Source organism: Oncorhynchus gorbuscha, linkage group LG01 (genome assembly GCF_021184085.1).
Source record: "Oncorhynchus gorbuscha isolate QuinsamMale2020 ecotype Even-year linkage group LG01, OgorEven_v1.0, whole genome shotgun sequence".
In the NCBI taxonomy this organism is placed as follows: domain Eukaryota; kingdom Metazoa; phylum Chordata; class Actinopteri; order Salmoniformes; family Salmonidae; genus Oncorhynchus; species Oncorhynchus gorbuscha.
The window spans coordinates 51,370,239-51,392,316 of NC_060173.1; the positions used below are offsets into that span (position 1 = coordinate 51,370,239).

General features: G+C 44.6%; 1 protein-coding gene across 3 annotated transcripts in view; it reads left to right on the forward strand.

The window, feature by feature from the left end:
• Positions 1 to 231: 231 nt before the first annotated feature.
• Positions 232 to 22,078, forward strand: part of zgc:113516 (uncharacterized protein LOC541449 homolog) — a 44,134-nt gene continuing 22,287 nt past the window's right edge. The window contains exons 1-3 of one of the 3 annotated variants that reach the window (XM_046355517.1): positions 247 to 746; positions 5,917 to 6,179; positions 15,714 to 15,854. In XM_046355517.1, coding sequence (XP_046211473.1) covers positions 606 to 746; positions 5,917 to 6,179; positions 15,714 to 15,854 — 545 coding nt within the window. In that variant the 5' untranslated portion in view covers positions 247 to 605. Of the gene's footprint in view, positions 747 to 1,217; positions 1,354 to 5,916; positions 6,180 to 15,713; positions 15,855 to 22,078 lie in introns of those variants that run through there. The other 2 variants (XM_046355527.1, XM_046355523.1) reach the window with 2 other exon arrangements.

Below are 22,078 nucleotides of genomic sequence, written 5' to 3' on the forward strand. Positions count from 1 at the left end.
GGTCTTTGCAATTACCCCAGCCAACTCTATCAAAAATCTTCTTCACCCATCGCACACAATCTGCAGCACATTAGTGATTTCCGCCTGCAGTCAAAGGTACATGTTCTAGACAGGCGGCCTCACAAATTGTTAACATTTAGCCCATATCTATAGTATGTTTTAGCTTTGGTTGTGACTAGTGTCTGTGAGTTTGATGGTTAATGTGTAACCCCCACAAACTAACTGAACCTGGATTCGTGGAGATGTGCTTTGATAAGCCAGCTGGTGTTGCGTGCTGAGTCACTGGACACACGACTGGACAAATAGGTGACAAGGTAGCTCACATAATGACAGTTTGACTGGGCCCACACCACCGCAAGACAACGCTGTGTCTGAACACTGTCTGAAAAGCGCATGTTGGACTGAGAATATATCACTTTTACATCACTTGGTTGAATGACACTCAACTTGGGACTTACTACTACTAGTTGGTCGGAACACCGCTCAACTTGGTCTGGCTACCAGTCAACGTGGTCTAAAAACGACTTAACCAGCTTGGGCTGACTTTCTCCGACCAAGTTTCAGACCCTGACCCATCTTGAGTAGTAACCCTGCTTCAGGGGGTCATGGATGGTGGCTCTAAATGCACGAGGGCTCAGCTCCTGCACCTGGATGTGTGTGTGGATGAGCAGAAGCCTCGCGGCGGTGTCCTAGAGCTCCTCGGGAGACTGAGGCCCCAGTGGAAGCCACAGGACATCAAGATGAAGGTAAGTGAAGGTATCAAATTGTCACATCAGTATGCCAACGGGAAAAACTGGTTGAAATGACGTTGTAATGTGGTCATTTCAACTAGTTTTGCCCATTTGAATGTAAGCGAGAAGAATTAGTATTCTGAGAAGTGAGTAGTATTAATCCCTAGTTTTGTTCTCGTGCGCATCAGTTTCAATGAAAAAACATTCCCCTCAAACAGACAGCTCAGAGGTAACAACCTCAGCAATAAGGTCATAGAAAACCATAGGAATCACGTAGAACGTCTGTCCTCAGCTAACAAAGATTCTCTTAAGGTCTCCATTCATGTGTGCAAACAGTGGGGCAATCTCCCAGAGAAATAGGATCTATGTTTGTCAGGGTCACAGTGGAGCGGGACTGACCTCTCAATCTAGAACAGGTCTAGTTTAAGCACACAGAGAGATGAACGCTATAACCCCCAGATTTCTCTCTCAAGCCCTCTCAATCACTACTGTGTCTCTGTTGGTGGGGACTCTGTGCAAAAAATATGAAACCAAAAATATGCACTCTTGGTTCATAAAGACGAAGCTGTTCGGAAACGAGAGAAAAGTGGATATATAGACATCTCTGAGAAATTCTCAAAAAGTAGGTAGCATAGCCTCTCAAACTCTCTGGGTTGAATTGAACCTTTTCTGTCTGGCTCAAATTTCTTTGCTCTGTCAATCTCAACTCCTAGACAGACATGGTTCAACATAATTCAGAGGCCAAGTTGAATAGATATGAGTCAGAATAAATTAGGGAGAGAGACTTTTCAGTCAGTTGGATAGAGAAGTGATCCTCCGCCGAGCTTAGACCAAGACATGTAGTTTCACTGACTGGGTTGTTTTCATTAGACATGAAACCGAATAAAACATCCTGAAACCGGGAGGGACTACCTAGACTTAAATGACTTTTTCCGTGGCAAAGATGGAAGAATTCTTACAGCACTCCAATTCATCCAATTCATTTACTGGTTCTCATACCTCTTTGCGACAACATTTGCGATTGCTATCCAACAAAACGCAGATTCTCGCTAGAATACATGTCCACACAAACAATTTGTAAATGCATGGTCCTTCATGTTCAAGAATAGGTTACGGGTTTGCTCTCTTTGTCCCACATACCACCCCGGTTTGATGACAAAAGCCTGTCGCAGTTTATTACAATAGCCTATCTTGTGTTAGCTGTGGCATGTTTGTTGAAATGGATCTCAATCCAGCGCTATGAATACTTCATCAAATGTCAAGGTGACCATGTTTGTTCTCTGCCACTCTCGATGAAACATTGTGTTAGATGCAGTCCCTTCGGGGTTGGAGGAGCCCTTGGAGGACAGTGGGAGTGAGAGAACGCTGAGCAGGCAGTGAATGGAAACAAACATGCATTGATGTGCATGTGGAGGGTCTGATATTGCTTACCATGACCACATCATAAACACTGAACCTTTTTACAGTCGGTGCTCAGTAATGAAAGTGGCCTGTAGGATTTGTCCTTGAAATTGCCCCACTCAGTTACATAATACACTGGAGTGACTATAAATGCTTACAAGCAGGATGTTTTAATGTTTCATTTTAATAGTTCCTCAAGTTAAAGGGATATTTCACTCAAATTACAAAATGACATATTAGTTTCCTTACCCTGTAAGCAGTCTATGGACAATGTAAGACAACAGTCAATGCTATGGTTTTGTTTATCTGGCCACTCTCTACAGGTAATTTGTATTTATTTTATTTTTATTTACCTTTGTTTTACAAGGCAAGGCAGTTAAGAACAAATTCTTGACGGTAATGGTATGGAATTTTAGTGAACCATCCCTTTAATGTGTAGGACCATACCCCTCTCACTCCCTGGACGAGTCTCCACCTGCTTTGAATAAGAGAAGGGATTGTCTCTCTTTGGTTAATCATGGGCTCAATCATCATAACATTGTTATTCTTATTGTAGTGTAAAGTTGGAGGTCATAAACTATTGTGACCTGTCAAAATATCATAACTTTAAAAGACAGTCTGAATGCTGGCCCAATTGAAGTGTTATGCGATAACTTTAAACAGGAACTTATCACTTGATGTTAGGACACGTGTTATATTTAATGTTTTAGTTTGTTACGGAACAGTATTTGCCCTCGTGGAGCAATCCACAGCACTGCAAACCTCTACTTCTTTCCATTTTAAATAACCTGTTGAATCTAGGTGTCATTTTTTTATTTTTGGAAAAATAACGTTCCCAACGTAAACGGGCTATTTTTTTGGACCAGAAAATAGAATATGCATATAATTGACAGCTTAGGATAGAAAACACTCAAACTGTCATGCAGGTGAAAGAGGACCCAAAAGCGACTTGGCGAAAACAGAGTCTTTAATCCAGTAAAGTAAATACAAACAAAAAACACAACTTTCACTCGAAATGACGAGGACAAACTGGAGACTCGATCTTGAACAGCAGGTGAACAGCAGGTTGCCTCGGGAAGGCACTTGAACCAGACAGACTCAGACACCTGCTCACCACGCAGCATCTGAGGAAAACACGACACGACAGGGCGATACACAAACACAGCACGGTGAATTCTAGACAAGGAACCGACAGGACAGGAACGGAACACAAAGGAAGAAATAGGGACTCTAATCAGGGGAAAGGATCGGGAACAGGTGTGGGAAGACTAAATGATTGATTAGGGGAATAGGAACAGCTGGGAGCAGGAACGGAACGATAGAGAGAAGAGAGAGCGAGAGAGTGAGAGAGGGAGGGGGAGAGAGAGGGATAGAAAGAGGGAAAGAACCTAATAAGACCAGCAGAGGGAAACGAATAGAATGGGAAGCACAGGGACAAGACAAGATAATAAATGACAAAACATGACACAAACGTTTCCAAAACTGTAAAGATATTGTCTGTTAGTATAACAGAACTGTTATTGCAGGCAAAAGAATGAGAAAAATCCAATCAAGAACGCTGCGGTTTCTAAATAAGAGTTCCTTCCTATGCTTCCCTATTGAGCAGTGAATGGGATATCAATGGGATTTCTTTTTCTATGGCGTTCTTAATGTGTCTAGTATCACAAGACATAGTTTCAGGCTTTTATTTTGAAAAATGAGCCTGAACGACAACATTGCGTCAGTGTCCACCTGATGGCTCTTTGTGTATTTCTCGCCCAAAAGACAGAGGTAGTTATTTTTCCAGTCTACATGAAAAAAGCTCTGTCCCGGTTGATATATTATCAAATAGATATTTGAAAGACACCTTGAGGATTGATTATAAACAACGTTTGCCATGTTTCTGTCGATATTATGGAGCATTGTCGTGATCGCAATTTCCTGGCGTTTTCTCAGCCAAACGTGAAGAACTAACGGAGCTATTTTTGGCTACAAAAAATAATAATTCTGGAAAAAAGGAACATTTGCTATCTAACTGGAAGTCTCGTGAGTGAAAACATCCGAAGCTCATCAAAGGTAAACGATTTAATTTGATTGCTTTTCTGATTTTCGTGACCAGGCTATCGATAAACTTACACAAATGCTTGTCTTGCTTTGGCTGTAAAGCATATGTTCAAAATCTGAGATGACAGGGTGATTAACAAAAGGCTAAGCTGTGTTTGAATATATTTCACTTGTGATTTCATGAATATGAATATTTTCTAGTAAGATTTTTTGTCCGTTGCGTTATGCTACTTAGTGTCAGTTGATGACAATTCTCCCGGATCCGGGATGGGTAGTTACATGCAGTTTGGACCTTTGTTTGGATTTATTCTGATCTTTTTGTGTGCTTTTCTCCTCTTTCCTCATTAATATTTTTTGACATTTTTGGACTGTTGAGGAACAGAGATTATGAGTCCACAGGCCTTTCACCCTAAGCATACAAAACATCATTGAATGTCACGCCCTGACCTTAGTATTTTTTGTTTTCTTTATTATTTTGGTTAGGTCAGGGTGTGACAAGGGTGAGATATGTGTTTTTGTACTGTCTAGGGGTTTTGTATGTTTATGGGGTTGTTTACTATCTAGGTGGTTTGTATGTCTATGGTTGCTTAGATTGGTTCTCAATCAGAGGCAGCTGTTTATCGTTGTCTCTGATTGGGAACCATATTTAGGAAGCCATATTCTTTGGGTAATTCGTGGGTTACTGTCTGTCTAGTTGCCTGTGTCTGCACTAGTGTTATATACCTTCTTGTTTGGTTGTTTTGTATAGTTTGTTAAGTGTTCTTTGTCTTCATTCAAATGTATGTATTCATCTTACGCTGCACCTTGGTCTACTCCATTAAATGAACGTGACAGTAAAAGTGATATAATCTGATTTAAAACAGGAGGAGTGGGAGACACTCAAACAAATCGATACAGTTACATATTGGGGAATAATTGTTTACAATAAATTGTATCGTTTCGACAATCCCGCAATATTATTGTTTGGGATTAGTTGACTGTACCTGCACCAAAACTCCAGTATTTTTTCTTCATAGCTTGTTCTCCATCTTCTTTTTAAAAGGGAAATAATTTGCTTTCAGCAGTTTTATTTCCATGACTGATCAAAACTTGTTTTCTCATGGCTCTCTCTTGTCCCTCTGCATCAGACGTATATGGTGAGCAATATGTTTGGAACATCGAATCGTCGTATAATCACAGTATCAAATTGCAATACAAACATAATCGTGAAAATCACAATACATATTGTTTCGGCATCTTATATAATGTCGTGAGGTCCCTGGAAATTCCCAGCCCTAGAAAACAGGTATACACATGGGTGGGCTGTGACATCGCAGCTGAGCTTGCGCTGTTTATGAAACCTCAGAGCAGAGAACTTACAGCTTACAGAGGGTTTAATATGAGGATGAGAATCAAGATCGTTACTGGGCCTCCCGAGTGGCGCAGGGGTCTAAAGGTTCCACTAGAGATCCTGATTCGAGTCCAGGCTCTGTCGCAGCCCGGAGCGTCGTCCGGGGCCGGCTGCGGGGGCGCACAATTGGCCCAGCGTCATCCGGGTTCGGGAGGGTTTGGCCGGCAGAGATGTTCTTGTCCCATCGCGCATTAGAGACTCGGCTCTCAACCTTCGCCTCTCTCGAGTCCGTAAGGGAGTTGCAGCGATGGAACAAGACTGTAACTACCAATTGGGGAGAAAAAGGGGTCAAAAATGGAAAAGATTGTTACCGCTATCGACACTATCCTGATATTGTTGTGTTGTGTTCAGGTGTTCACAGAGGGCATCACCAACCAGCTGATGGGCTGCTTCGTGGGCTCGCTCCAAGAGTCAGGGGCCGTGCTGGTGCGTGTGTACGGGAGGATGACAGAGCTCTATGTGGACCGGGAGAGAGAGGTGGAGATGTTCCAGATACTCCACACTCACAACTGCGGCCCGCAGATCTACTGCAGCTTCCGGAACGGCATCTGCTATGAGTTTGTGAGGGGGACTGTGTTGGACGACACACTGCTCACACAACCTGCCATCTATAGGTATCTGTGAAAAGCTCTAAATGTCTCACACATACATTTACAGTACAGATTTGAAGAACACCATTTTTTGTTAAATCCTCAAGGATTTCATCATGACGCCTATAGTGACTTTCAAACAATTACAGAGTTTAATGGCTGTAATAGGAGAGAACTGAGGCTAGATCAACAACATTGTAGTTCCTCCACAATATTAACATAATTGACAGATTGAAAAGAAGGAAGCTTTTACAGAATACACATATTCCAAATCATGCATCCTGTTTCTAACAAGTCACTAAAGTAATACTGCAAAGAAATATGTCAAAGCAATTAACCCTTTCTCCTTAATACAAAGTTTTTTTTTAAATCCAATACAACACATCACTGAGTACCACTCTCCATTATTTTTATGCATAGTGGTGGCTGCATCGTGTTATGGATATGCTTGTAATCGTTAAGGACTGGGTAGTTTTTCAGGATAAAGAATTAACAGAATGGGCCTCCCGAGTGGTGAAGCGGTCTAAAGCACTGCATTGTAGTAATTAAGGCATCACTACAGACCTGGGTTCGTTCCCAGGCTGTGTCACAACTGGCCTTGACTGGGAGTCCCGTAGGGTGGCGCACAATTGGTCCAGCGTCATCCGGGTTAGTGGAGGGTTTGGCTGGGGGGGCTTCACTTGGCTCATTGCGCTCTAGTGACTCCTTGTAGGAGTCTCCTTGTTTATCCTTGACTCCTTGTTTATCCTTCTAGGATAAAGTAATCCTTCTCAACCCCCCTTAAAATATTTAGATGCACTATTGTAAAGTGGCTGTTCCACTGGATGTCATAAGGTGAATGCACCAATTTGTAAGTCGCTCTGGATAAGAGCGTCTGCTAAATGACTTAAATGTAAATGTAAATGTCTTGTGGTGGGCCAGGCGCCTGCAGGATGACTTCGGTCGTCAGTTGAACGGTGTTTCCTCTAACACATTGGTGCAACTGGTTTCAGGGTTAAGCGGCGGGTGTTGTTTGGGGAACACATTCCTGAGCCCGTTGGGGAGTTGCAGCGATGATTCAGGGTTCAGTCTGCTTTCCATCAGGCACTGGAAGATGAATTCACCTTTCAGCAGGACAATAACCTTTGGCCAAGAATGTGTGCGCTCGGTGTAAGGCTCCTAAACACCTGCCCAGAGATAAGCTACACCCCTTACCCGTTCCACAACGGCCATGGTCGCAAATGTCGATCGATTTCCTACACCGATCTCCCCCATCCCAGGGAAACACCACGATCCTGGTTGTTGTGGATAGTTTATCTAAGTCCTGCCATCTCCTTCCTCTGCCCGGTCTCCCTACAGCCCTACAGACTATGGAGGCCTTGTTTACGCACGTCTTCCGGCACTACGGGTTGCCTGAGGATATAGAGTCTGATCGGGGTCCCCAGTTCACTTCGAGCAGCCTTACCTTGGGTTTTCACCCCGAGAGTATCGGGCTGGTGGAGAGAGTTAACCAGGATGTGGGTAGGTTTCTGAGGTCTTATTGCCAGGACCGGCCGGGGGAGTGGGCGGCATTTGTGCCCTGGGCAGAGATGGCCCAGAACTCGCTCCGCCACTCCTCCACTAACCTCTCCCCCTTCCAGTGCGTACTGGGGTATCAGCCGGTTCTGTCTCCTTGGTATCAGAGTCAGACCGAGGCACATGTTTACTGGTATGCGTCGGGTTTTGTACCCATTGGTTTATTCTTTATTCCGTTGGTTTTGAAATTAAACTGCTCCAGCTATTACCTAGTTCTGCTCTCCTGCGTCTGACTTCACTGCCACCAGTTACGCACCCCATTACAACTGGGAGGAAGTAACCAAGGTATTTATTGGAACACAGGGAAGATGGAGTGCAGGCCAGGGGAAGCTCGGACGGGTTGCAGGAAACCAGGTGCTGAGGCTGGAGCGAGAGGTGTTGGGACAGGGTAAGCAGGTCCAAAGGGTAATCCAAGGGAGCAGTAGAGTGGGGAATCCAGGGCAGAGTAGCAGGATGAGGAGAAGTGGGACCGGAGACAGGGACCAGAGTCAGGGGGGGCAGAACTGTAGCGGAGAGGAAAACCGTGTCAGACAAGGAAAACAGGCACAACAGGATAACAGGCTCTAAATAGTAACAAATGGCTAGAAACGTAGACTGACTGAGCAGAGATTACGATCTGGCAGTGTGGAGGTGGAAGAACTGAGTATTTGTGGAGGTCTTGATTATGAAACAGGTTGCAGCTGGTGGGGATCTGCTCTGACTCCAGCACACCTGTCTCCGCCCACACAATCACACACACAGAGAGAGGGAGAGGGAGAGAGAGCACTGGGGGAGTGGCGGCAGGTCAAAGAGACAAAGGATGAGCAGTAGAGGGCATGGCGGGAGCAGATGTAACATAATGAACACAATTGCATTTTAAATGCACAGAGATACCATGATGAGATCGCAGTAATTAAGGCGTTACTACAGACCTGGGTTCGTTCCCAGGCTATGTCACAACTGGCCGTGACTGGGAGTCCCGTAGGGTGGCGCACAATTGGTCCAGCGTCATCCGGGTTAGTGGAGGGTTTGGCTGGGGGGGCTTCACTTGGCTCATTGCGCTCTAGTGACTCCTGTCGTGCCATTCATCCACCACCAAGACCTCATGTTTCCGCATGATAATGATCTGTACACAATTGCCGGAAGCTGAAAACGTCCCAGTTCTTCCATGGCCTGTGTACTCACCAGCCATGTCACCCATTGACATGTCACCCAGTTTCCTTGAGTTGCTCTGGATCGCCGTGTACGACAGCGTGTTCCAGTTATCGCCAATATCCAGCAACTTCGCATTAAAGAGGAGTGGGACAACAATTCACAGGCCTCGATCATCAGCCTGATCAATGCAAAGGAAATGTGTCGTGCTGCACACTACAGCAGATACTGACAGGTTTTCTGATCCACGCCGCTACCCTTTTAGGTACAGTATCTGTGACCAACAGATGCATATCTGTATTCCCAGTTACGTGAAATCCAAAGTTTAGGGCTTCACGAATGTATTTCAATTGACTAATTACCTTATATGGACTGTAACGGTTAATCAGTCAAATCTTAGAAATGGTTGCATATATTTTTGTCCAGTGAATGTAAATGGAATATTTCATTTTCAATAATAAGCAAACATTTCTAAAAACACTTTATCATTGTGGGGTGTTGTGTGTGATAATGGGTGAGAAAAACAAATATTTAATTCATTTGGAATTCAGGCTGTAACACAACCAACTTGAGAATAAGTCGACTAGTTTCTGAAGGCACTGTAGTTCCAATGCAAATGTTCTAACTCTCAGCGAAGTGTCTTATGTCTTGAGCGTCAAATATCTTGATAAAAAGCATCAGGTGGGATTTAATCAATACACAAATTCGAATATAGTTTTATATATATCTGAAATGACTTAGTTTTTCGTGAATTTGATTATATATCATCTTGAAGTCTAGTCAAGAGATTATGGTACATGAACCTGGAAGTATGACGTGGGAACGCGTCATTTTCATAGGGTGCAGTAGCAGTTTCAATCCAGTGGATCTCACATTGGATCTGAAAGTGAATCATAAAAGTGGAGCATGGGAATGGAGGAATGAGAGGGTTATCCATCCATGTGTCTGGTGGGTGGGTCATGGCAGTACTCTGTTTTTTAGGAGTATCAGAGGAGAGGATGGGGTCGCTGAGCTATCAGAGAACAAAACCGATTCTTAGAGGGTTTTCTTTACAGTAGCACCTGCTGGCTGGCTGTGTCTGTTTGTTTTTTACTTTATGTAAGTCTCTCAGAGTGTGAGTTTGGGGCGCTGATTTAGATGTGGGTCTGGATTATGATTTCTCAGTGGATACCAGAGTAAAGAGTATGTTTGTTGGACTCAAAACTGTACTAATACCAACCAAACAATTACAGTCAAAATTCTGTCTATGACCTTCAACCTTCTGACTTACTTTTACCAACCTCGTTAAATATGCTTACTCTTCAATTCACTACCTCTCATGTGTGCAAATCAGTTATATACTGTATATTGTGCTTGTATTTAATGATATATATTATGCCTATTATTTAATGTAAATCAGTTTCCTTAGATTTACTCCCTGGATACATTTCCTTTGATCCCCTGAACCAGTTTCCTTAGGTTATCTAAACCAGCTTACTTAGGTTTTACATTTACATTTACATTTAAGTCATTTAGCAGACGCTCTTATCCAGAGCGACTTACAAATTGGTGCATTCACCTTATGACATCCAGTGGGACAGTCACTTAACAATAGTGCATCTAAAACTTAGGGGGGGGTGGGGTGAGAGGGATTACTTATCCTATCCTAGGTATTCCTTAAAGAGGTGGGGTTTCAGGTGTCTCCGGAAGGTGGTGATTGACTCCGCTGTCCTGGCGTCGTGAGGGAGTTTGTTCCACCATTGGGGGGCCAGGGCAGCGAACAGTTTTGACTGGGCTGAGCGGGAGCTGTACTTCCTCAGTGGTAGGGAGGCGAGCAGGCCAGAGGTGGATGAACGCAGTGCCCTTGTTTGGGTGTAGGGCCTGATCAGAGCCTGGAGGTACTGAGGTGCCGTTCCCCTCACAGCTCCGTAGGCAAGCACCATGGTCTTGTAGCGGATGCGAGCTTCAACTGGAAACCAGTGGAGAGAACGGAGGAGCGGGGTGACGTGAGAGAACTTGGGAAGGTTGAACACCAGACGGGCTGCGGCGTTCTGGATGAGTTGAAGGGGTTTAATGGCACAGGCAGGGAGCCCAGCCAACAGCGAGTTGCAGTAATCCAGACGGGAGATGACAAGTGCCTGGATTAGGACCTGCGCCGCTTCCTGTGTGAGGCAGGGTCGTACTCTGCGGATGTTGTAGAGCATGAACCTACAGGAACGGGCCACCGCCTTGATGTTGGTTGAGAACGACAGGGTGTTGTCCAGGATCACGCCAAGGTTCTTGGCGCTCTGGGAGGAGGACACAATGGAGTTGTCAACCGTGATGGCGAGATCATGGAACGGGCAGTCCTTCCCCGGGAGGAAGAGCAGCTCCGTCTTGCCGAGGTTCAGCTTGAGGTGGTGATCCGTCATCCACACTGATATGTCTGCCAGACATGCAGAGATGCGATTCGCCACCTGGTCATCAGAAGGGGGAAAGGAGAAGATTAATTGTGTGTCGTCTGCATAGCAATGATAAGAGAGACCATGTGAGGTTATGACAGAGCCAAGTGACTTGGTGTATAGCGAGAATAGGAGAGGGCCAAGAACAGAGCCCTGGGGGACACCAGTGGTGAGAGCGCGTGGTGAGGAGACAGATTCTCGCCACGCCACCTGGTAGGAGCGACCTGTCAGGTAGGACGCAATCCAAGCGTGGGCCGCGCCGGAGATGCCCAACTCGGAGAGGGTGGAGAGGAGGATCTGATGGTTCACAGTATCGAAGGCAGCCGACAGATCTAGAAGGATGAGAGCAGAGGAGAGAGAGTTAGCTTTAGCAGTGCGGAGCGCCTCCGTGATACAGAGGAGAGCAGTCTCAGTTGAATGACTAGTCTTGAAACCTGACTGATTTGGATCAAGAAGGTCATTCAGAGAGAGATAGCGGGAGAGCTGGCCAAGGACGGCACGTTCAAGAGTTTTGGAGAGAAAAGAAAGAAGGGATACTGGTCTGTAATTGTTGACATCGGAGGGATCGAGTGTAGGTTTTTTCAGAAGGGGTGCAACTCTCGCTCTCTTGAAGACGGAAGGGACGTAGCCAGCGGTCAGGGATGAGTTGATGAGCGAGGTCAGGTAAGGGAGAAGGTCTCCGGAAATGGTCTGGAGAAGAGAGGAGGGGATAGGGTCAAGCGGGCAGGTTGTTGGGCGGCCGGCCGTCACAAGACGCGAGATTTCATCTGGAGAGAGAGGGGAGAAAGAGGTCAGAGCACAGGGTAGGGCAGTGTGAGCAGAACCAGCGGTGTCGTTTGACTTAGCAAACGAGGATCGGATGTCGTCGACCTTCTTTTCAAAATGGTTGACGAAGTCATCTGCAGAGAGGGAGGAGGGGGGGGGGGCGGAGGATTCAGGAGGGAGGAGAAGGTGGCAAAGAGCTTCCTAGGGTTAGAGGCAGATGCTTGGAATTTAGCGTGGTAGAAAGTGGCTTTAGCAGCAGAGACAGAGGAGGAAAATGTAGAGAGGAGGGAGTGAAAGGATGCCAGGTCCGCAGGGAGGCGAGTTTTCCTCCATTTCCGCTCGGCTGAATGGAGCCCTGTTCTGTGAGCTCGCAATGAGTCATCGAGCCACGGAGCGGGAGGGGAGGACCGAGCCGGCCTGGAGGATAGGGGACATAGAGAGTCAAGGGATGCAGAGAGGGAGGAGAGGAGGGTTGAGGAGGCAGAATCAGGAGATAGGTGGGAGAAGGTTTGAGCGGAGGGAAGAGATGATAGGATGGAAGAGGAGAGAGTAGCGGGGGAGAGAGAGCGAAGGTTGGGACGGCGCGATACCATCCGAGTAGGGGCAGTGTGGGAGGTGTTGGATGAGAGCGAGAGGGAAAAGGATACAAGGCAGTGGTCGGAGACTTGGAGGGGAGTTGCAATGAGGTTAGTGGAGGAACAGCATCTAGTAAAGATGAGGTCGAGCGTATTGCCTGCCTTGTGAGTAGGGGGAAGGTGAGAGGGTGAGGTCAAAAGAGGAGAGGAGTGGAAAGAAGGAGGCAGAGAGGAAAGAGTCAAAGGTAGACGTGGGGAGGTTAAAGTCGCCCAGAACTGTGAGAGGTGAGCCGTCCTCAGGAAAGGAGCTTATCAAGGCATCAAGCTCATTGATGAACTCTCCGAGGGAACCTGGAGGGCGATAAATGATAAGGATGTTAAGCTTGAAAGGGCTAGTAACTGTGACAGCATGGAATTCAAAGGAGGCGATAGACAGATGGGTAAGGGGAGAAAGAGAGAATGACCACTTGGGAGAGATGAGGATCCCGGTGCCACCACCCCGCTGACCAGACGCTCTCGGGGTGTGCGAGAACACGTGGGCGGACGAAGAGAGAGCAGTAGGAGTAGCAGTGTTGTCTGTGGTGATCCATGTTTCCGTCAGTGCCAAGAAGTCGAGGGACTGGAGGGAGGCATAGGCTGAGATGAACTCTGCCTTGTTGACCGCAGATTGGCAGTTCCAGAGGCTACCGGAGACCTGGAACTCCACGTGGGTCGTGCGCGCTGGGACCACCAGAGTAGGGTGGCCGCGGCCACGCGGTGAGGAGCGTTTGTATGGTCTGTGCAGAGAGGAGAGAACAGGGATAAACAGACACATAGTTGACAGGCTACAGAAGAGGCTACGCTAATGCAAAGGAGATTGGAATGACAAGTGGACTACACGTCTCGAATGTTCAGAAAGTTAAGCTACGTAGCAAGAATCTTATTGACTAAAATGATTAAAATTATACAGTACTGCTGAAGTAGGCCAGCTGGCAGTGGGTGCGTTGTTGACACTACACTAATCAAGTCGTTTCGTTGAGTGTAATAGTTTCTGCAGTGTTGCTATTCGGGGGCTAGCTGGCTAGCTAGCAGTGTTGTTTACGTTACGTTGCGTTAAAAGAACGACAATAGCTGGCTAGCGAACCTAGAAAATCGCTCTAGACTACACAATTATCTTTGATACAAAGACGGCTATGTAGCTAGCTACGATCAAACAAATCAAACCGTTGTACTGTAATGAGATGAAGTGAAAATGTGATACTACCTGTGAATGCGACCGGGTAGTTGAGTTCTATACAGAAGACGTTGGCTAGCTAGCAGAGTCACCTACGTTAAGGACGACAAATAGCTGGCTAGCTAACCTCGGTAAATTAAGATAATCACTCTAAGACTACACACTCTAAACCTAAACAACACAATTATCTTGGATACGATGATACGAAGACAGCAAAGGCAGCTATGTAGCTAGCTAACACTACACTAATCAAGTCGTTCAGTTGAGTGTAATAGTTTCTCCAGTGCAGCTAATCAGTGGACGTTAGCTAGCTGGCTAGTGAAGACTACGTTAGGACGGCGAAATACGATAATTACGCAATTATCTTTGATACAAAGACGGCTATGTAGCTAGCTGAGAAGAAATTGCTAAGATTAGACAAATCAAACCGTTGTGATATAATGAAATATAATGAAAAAGTTATACTACCCGCGGGAGCGAAGTGCAGATGCGACCACTCGCTCCAACCGGAACCGGAAGTACTCCCATTGATCAATTTTAGATTCCTTAGGTTCTACACGTGATTGACTTAGAATACGTGGACAACTACAAATGCCTAGGTGTCTGGTTAGACTGTAAACTCCCCTTCCAGACCCACATCAAACATCTCCATTCCAAAGTTAAATCTAGAATTGGCTTACTATTTCGCAACAAAGCATCCTTCACTCATGCTGCCAAACATACCCATGTAAAACTGACCATCCTACCAATCCTCGACTTCGGCGATGTCATTTACAAAATAGCCTCCAATACCCTACTCAACAAATCCGATGCTGTCTATCACAGTGCAATCCGTTTTGTCACCAAAGCCCCATATACTACCCACCATTGCGACATGTACGCTCTCGTTGGCTGGCCCTCGCTTCATACTCGTCGCCAAACCCACTGGCTCCATGTCGTCTACAAGACCCTGCTAGGTAAAGTCCCCCCTTATCTCAGCTCGCTGGTCACCATAGCATCACCCACCTGTAGCACGCGCTCCAGTAGGTATATCTCTCTGGTCACCCCCAAAACCAATTATTTCTTTGGCCGCCTCTCCTTCCATTTCTCTGCTGCAAATGACTGGAACGAACTACAAAAATGTCTGAAACTGGAAACACTTATCTCCCTCACTAGCTTTAAGCACCAACTGTCAGAGCAGCTCACATATTACTGCACCTGTACATAGCCCACCTATAATTTAGCCCAAACAACTACCTCTTCCCCTACTGAATCTATTTTATTTATTTATTTATTTTTCTCCTTTGCACCCCATTATTTTTATATCTACTTTGCACATTATTCCACTGCAAATCTACCATTCCAGTGTTTTACTTGCTATATTGTATTTACTTTGCCACCATGGCCTTTTTTTTGCCTTTACCTCCCTTATCTCACCTCATTTGCTCAGATCGTATATAGACTTGTTTATACTGTATTATTGACTGTATGTTTGTTTTACTCCATGTGTAACTCTGTGTCGTTGTATCTGTCGAACTGCTTTGCTTTATCTTGGCCAGGTCGCAATTGTAAATGAGAACTTGTTCTCAACTTGCCTACCTGGTTAAATAAAGGTGAAATAAATCAAATACAAATTGTAGGTCAACTCTGAATCAATTTAGTTAAATCCTACTGTTCACCGGCCAGATTAATCATGACAGGAAAATAGTTCTGCCAAATTGAACCCCAAAATGTTGTGGATGAGGAGGACAAGAGATCTTTCACCATTAAGACTCGGCTGGAAAACTGTTGGCGGAGGGCTGACTGGGTTCAAGCCAAGTGAAACGGGTCAAGAAGTCAAGTCGGTTTTTGTGTGCAATATCTTGGCTCAGTCTCATTTGTAGTTATGTTATACAATTATACATTTCCCCCCCTTCTGTAGATTGATTGCGACAGAAATGGGAAAAATCCACTCGATCAAGCTTGAATCGGACATCCCTGTGGAGAATATTCTGTGGAAGAAGATGGCCCAGTTTCTCAAACTTGTCCATAATGCTCTGAGCAACACAACAGCACCACATAGGTGAGTTAACACAACCCTATCTACTTAGAAACTTAGACATTTTATTGTTTGTTAAATGTTTTTTGTAAACCAAAGATTTGTAATAGTCGTTCACTTTCCTCCTCCTTTATGAGTTGTATTGATGGTGCAGTCTAACTCATTTAGCCAGTCGTTACTGTTGCTATTATGCTGCTTTCATAACCAAGTGGGAAGGTGGTATTTACCACATACAGCTGGGAAAAATCCTGTTGAATGTCCCTCCAACTGGTAATTACAATTGGTAAATAAGTCTATCATACCTGAGCTCCGATTTATCCTACATTCTGAACTCTTGACATAACATATTATGGAAATACATTCGATAACAGCATTTTCGGCAGTTAAATGCAACAACAAAACACTATTTATAAAAGGCAATCTATTAATATGGTTTTTAAACACTATCATTTGTTTGTGAGCTTAATGTGTACTTTTAGATTAGGGTTGACACAGCTTGTTTGCCATCAGCCAATTTGTGTTTCTCAATTGGTTCAAAGCATGTGAATGCATTCAACTCGTATTTTAAGCACTATGCAGAAATCGCTCAGCCATATCCTGGTTGCTAAAATTCTAATAGTTCGCCTGATTTCAGTTTGTATGACAAAACAAGCTGTCATTGTGTAGAGAATCATTGTACCGTCTAAACCGGTGTGAAACATATTTTCCATAACCAAAAATATTTATATTTCAGCTGTTGTTCAACCAAAGTAAAAGACTCAAAAACAAAACTACAGAAAGGGAAGCATAGAAATAGCATACATAGAACAGATCTACCGCTTCTTGGACTTGCTTTCAATGAAATTACTAGCTTCCTTCTTTGTTATGAATGCAGCATTAGTTCACTCTCTCTTGCTATGTGGGGACACCAAGATGAGAAGAAGTGATTGGCCAATTGAGGAGGTAGGGGAGTAGCGACTGTGGTAATACCATTGTGCTATCTTAGCCAGGGTCACAGGGTGAAAAGTGAGATGGAACTTCCAGACACTACAAATAAAAGCAGACATTGGCTCGGTTTCCTTGAAACGCTCTCTACCTTATCAGTCAAATGTGCTGCATTGTTTACGTTAGCTAAGAGGGGTCGGAAGTCCATGCAAACTCGAGTCAAACTCGAGTCCCAAAGTACTGGGTCTGCTTTAGTTTTTCAGATTGAAAGAATATCACCACACTAGTCAAGTATGTTCTTTCTGGGTTTGTTTTGTGTTTTGGGGGGGGAGAGGGAAAGGCAATTAGCTGTGGAGTGGGTCATCCATTTAACATAGAAGTACGATGGGGAGATTGGGATCCCTATGATAAGATAGAAGCAGCTTTCTGCATACATATGAGATGTAGTCAGCGTGTCTCTAGTAGTCTTTTTAACATTGCTATGACAAGACACAGACAACTAACAACTAACTTATATGGGATGTGGGATATGTAGCATCCCATATAAGTTCTATTTTAAATAAAGAGAGTCGCACACGCTTGATATAAACTTCCAGTAATTTATCGGGTAAACCACCAACGTTTTGGCATCCCTGTGCCTTCCTCAGGGGAACGTCGCGAATGCTTGAGCCAGGTTATGTAGACAAACAGTGCAATTAGTGCCACCAATGACAATAGTGAGGAGGCGTGTCATACTGGTGATCTACAAGCATGGCCACAGTATTGGGGATAGCTTAGTGAGATCTGACCTGCCCCCTGAGCCCACTTTGACACTCCTGACACCCATTCCAAATGGGAAATATGAATGTTGCTCATGCACCCAGTGCAGTAGCACCACATAAACGTCCTTCTTCAGACACCCACATACAGGTCAAAAAATCTCTGCTCGGGTATCATCTCATGCAAGGCAAAGGGAGACATTTTGGAGCTAACCATTCTATCTCCTCCCTCAAATACACAGGTATTGAGCAATGGTTACCCAGACTACCTGCATTGCCCCCCCTCTCTTTTACACCGCTGCATCTCTCTGTTATCATCTAATCATAGTCACTTTAATAACTCTACCTACATGTACATATTACCTCAATTACCTCGACTAACCAGCGCCCCAGCACATTGACTCTGTATCGGTCCCCCCTGTATATAGCCTCGCTGTTGTTATTTTACTGCTGCTCTTTAACTACTTGTTACTTTTATTTCTTATTCAATTTTTTTCAACTGCATTGTTGGTTAGGTGCTTGTAAGTAAGCATTTCACTGTAAGGTCTACACCTGTTGTATTCGGTGCATGTGACTAATACTATTTGATTTGATTTGTTACTCTACCTAGGAGAGGAGGTAACATCGAGACCCCACTACTACACAGGGAGGCCTACAGGATATCCTGTCTAAAAACACTGACCCCTAGTGGTATTGACGTTGATCTCAAGCCCTTCTTATGAACATTTCCCCTTCTTATAAATGAATACATTCTTTCTACAGCCTATCAGCGTGCTTATTATGCATTATGGTTGAACCAAAAGATGACATGTAACAAAAATGAAGTGTAATGGAAGCAAATAAATATATATGAAATCAAATTCAACAATAATGTATGTTGATGCTAATATGATGTACAATATCTAATTATGTTGCCACATGATAACGATAGCCTAATATGTTCAACATGCTGTAAACTATTGTCTTGTGACGGTTTCACTCAATTCATTCTCATCAACCGAGTAACTATGACACACCCCCTCACTATTGTCATTGGTTGCACTACTTGCACTGTTTGTCGGACTTAACCTGGCTCAAGCGTTCACAATGTTCCTCTGAAGACGGCACAGCGATGCCGAAACGTCGGTGGTTTACCCAAAGAAATGACAGGAAGTTTATATATAGCGTGCGACTCTCTATTTATTTTTGATAGCTTACAGTTTACTCGCCCGTTAGTCAACACCTCTACTCAAAATCATTTCTCTGGGTGTGCGCCAGCTCACGCTTTTCCTTAGACTTATACATGATGTGGCATGACACAGGTCGTGGTATTTGCAATATGATAATGGGCGTATTAGCAAACCATTTTCAAGAATCTTAGAAGTAACCAAGATGATGTTAAACCCAAGTATGTATAGGCAATTGCTAACCTGTAGGCAATTTCATTACAGGAAGGGCGTTATTCATTGTGCAGAGCGTACACCCGCTTTAACCACAGTTGCACCGCATACGGACATCCAATAGATGGAGCTATTTTGTGATACATTTTTAAACCTGGATCAGCAGACCCACAGTTAAGTCTCTAAATGAAATTCACAGGACAAAAAAAGAGCAAATAGAAAGGCAGAAAGGCTCCTCTAAAAGGTTGAACATTGTCTCCAGACATTTGGATGCACAGGAGGTTGGTGGCACCTTAATTGGGGGGAACGGGCTCGTGGAAATGTAGAGGTGGAATGGTATCAAATACATCAGACACACGGTTTCCATGTGTCTGATGCCAATCCATTTACACCGTTTCAGGTATTATTATGAGCTGCCCTCCCCTCAGCAGCCTCCACTGTTTGGATGTCTAGATCAATATTTAAATATACGTTTATTCACTACATGACCAAAAGTATGTGGACACCCGCTCGTCGAACATCTCATTCCAAAGACATGGGCATTAATATGGAGTTTGTCCCCCCTTTGCTGCTATAACAGCCTCCACTCTTCTCGGAAGGCTTTGCATTAGATGTTGGAACATTGCTGCGGGGACTTGCTACCATTCAGCCACAAGAGAAATAGTGAGGTTGGGCACGGATGATGGCCGATTAGGCCTGGCTCGAAGTTGGAGTTACAATTAATTTCAAAGGTGTTGGATGTGGTAGAGGTCAGGGCTCTGTGCAGGCCAGTCAAGTTCTTCCACACCGATCTCAACAAACTATTTCTGCATTGACCTCGCTTTGTGCACTGGGGCTTTGTCATACTGAAACAGGAAATGGCTTTCCCCAAACTGTTTCCACAAAGTAGGAAGTACAGAATCATCATCATTAAGATTTCCCTTCACTGGAACTAAGGAGCCTAGCCCAAACCATGAAAAACAGCCCGAGACCATTATTCCTCCTCCACCAAACTTTACAGTTGGCACTACGCATCCGCCAAACCCAGATTCGTCCATCAGACTGCCAGATGGTGAAATGTGATTCATCATTCAGGAGAGCATGTTTCCACTGCTCCAGAGTCCAATGCGAGCTTTACACCACTCCAGCCAACGCTTGGCATTGCGTATGGTGATGTTAGGCTGTACGGCCAGGGAAAACCATTTCATTAAGTTTCCGACAAACAATTATTTTGCTGACATTGCTACCAGAAGCAGTTTGTAACTCGGTAGTGAGTGTTCCAACCGAGGGTCGGCCATTTTGACACACTACGAGCTTCAGCACTCTGCAGTCCCGTTCTGTGAAGTTGTGGGGCCTATTACTTTGAGGCTGAGCCGTTATTGCTACTATAGACATTTTCACTTCACAGCAACAGCACTTACTGGGGCTGCTCTAGCAGGGGCTACTCAGTGCCACGTGGAAAGTCACTGAGCTGAATCCACTCATTTGAAGGGGTGGTCCACATGCTTTTGCATACATAGTGCATGACATAATCAAATATGGGTGATTTCTGTGCAGAACAAATTAGTTTATATTTTTCACATCTCTCAATCTATTGGCTCTTACAAGTCAATCGTCCATAAAATATACATTTCAAATTATTGCTTTGAATGTTTGTTTGTAACGTGGTTTTGTGTGTGATTTAAAAGGAGCCACAGAGGGAGAGGTTGAGAACCGGACAACACACAAAAGCATCAGAGAGACTTTTGTACTTGGGGAATGTAAAAGTGCTTCCGAGGAAACGGAGGTAGACGGGGAGCAGGAAGAGGCTGCACCTGCAGAAGAGCCCCCTCAGTCAGTGTCAGACAGTCACCCGCTGGGGTGGGAGGCAGAGGAGAGGAAGGAGAGGAGAGAACAGGAGAGGAGATACATCTGTGGTGTTGAGGAGCGGGGGGGGGCAGAACAGGAGAAGGGTGGGGGAGGAGAGAACAGGACAGAGAGAGAACATGAGAGGAGAGGAAAGGAGAGATACAGCTGCACTACAGTTCCCGAGGAGAGTGGCGAAGCCGAAGAGAGCAGCCTCCTGCTCTGCTCAAAGCCCTCCTGCTAATTCTTCCATTTAACACTCAACACAAACCACACAATACTGCCATAATCACTGCTGCTCCACTGGAGCTGGTAATCAGCTGTAAATAAGGCGCATTGATAACGAGCCGCCAGAAGAGGAAATTCCTCTAATTACTGTAGCTAGCTCTCTAGAAACTTCACTGAAAGAAATGAGAGGAGTGGGAGCCAGGAGACTAGCAGCATACTTCACGACCGCCTGCATCTGAAAGGCAGAGGAGTTGGGCAAGAGATGGGGGGGTGAGTTCAAGATAGCAGAGTGGTGGAGCGATGTAAAATGTTTGGGAGCTTGTTTTTGTAGTTTGAATATATTTTCAAGATAGAATAATTGATCGGAATTAATCCAGTTTTCTTCTTTACCATGGATTCTGCCTTTGAACAAACGTTTGTTTTCTTCTGTACTGTTATTCTGCAAACAGAATAAAAAATGAGTTTGCGTTTTGAAAGAGATATGGAATTTGCAAACCGCATTTAATAGGACATATTTGAATGAATATTGATATACAAATAAATTGCCTATCAAGAGCTAATATATGAATGAAATACTAATATCATACTGTTTTATTTAACTAGGCAAGTCAGTTAAGAACAAATTCTTATTTATTATGACAGCCTACCAGGGAACAGTGGGTTAACTGCCTTGTTCAGGAGCAGAACGACAGATTTTTACCTTGTCAGCTCGGGGATTTGATCCAGCAACCTTTCAGTTACTGGCCCAACGCTCTAACCAATAGGCTACCTCCCACCCCCTGTACTAGACTATTTTTAAGAGTTTCTGGGAAAGTAAAAAACTAAGACAAAACTGGGTTATTCTAAAATTGCAAGAACACATGTTGTAAGAACAAAACTGTGTTACAGTGTAGGCTATATCCCAGAAATACAGATAACAATTTTGACTGAATAGGGCCCAAAGCCTTTATGAGTGATGAGCAAAGTGTCCAATCGCAACTACAATGAAAAATGAATCAACGGAGCTCAACAAGATATTCTTGTTCACCCATCCATTCACCCATCCAAATGAGTGATTGTGGGTCTGAGAAAATAGTGCAGGGTCTGTAGGAGGGGAAAAGAGCTCTGTCACGGCTGTAAACAACGGCCTCCGTCT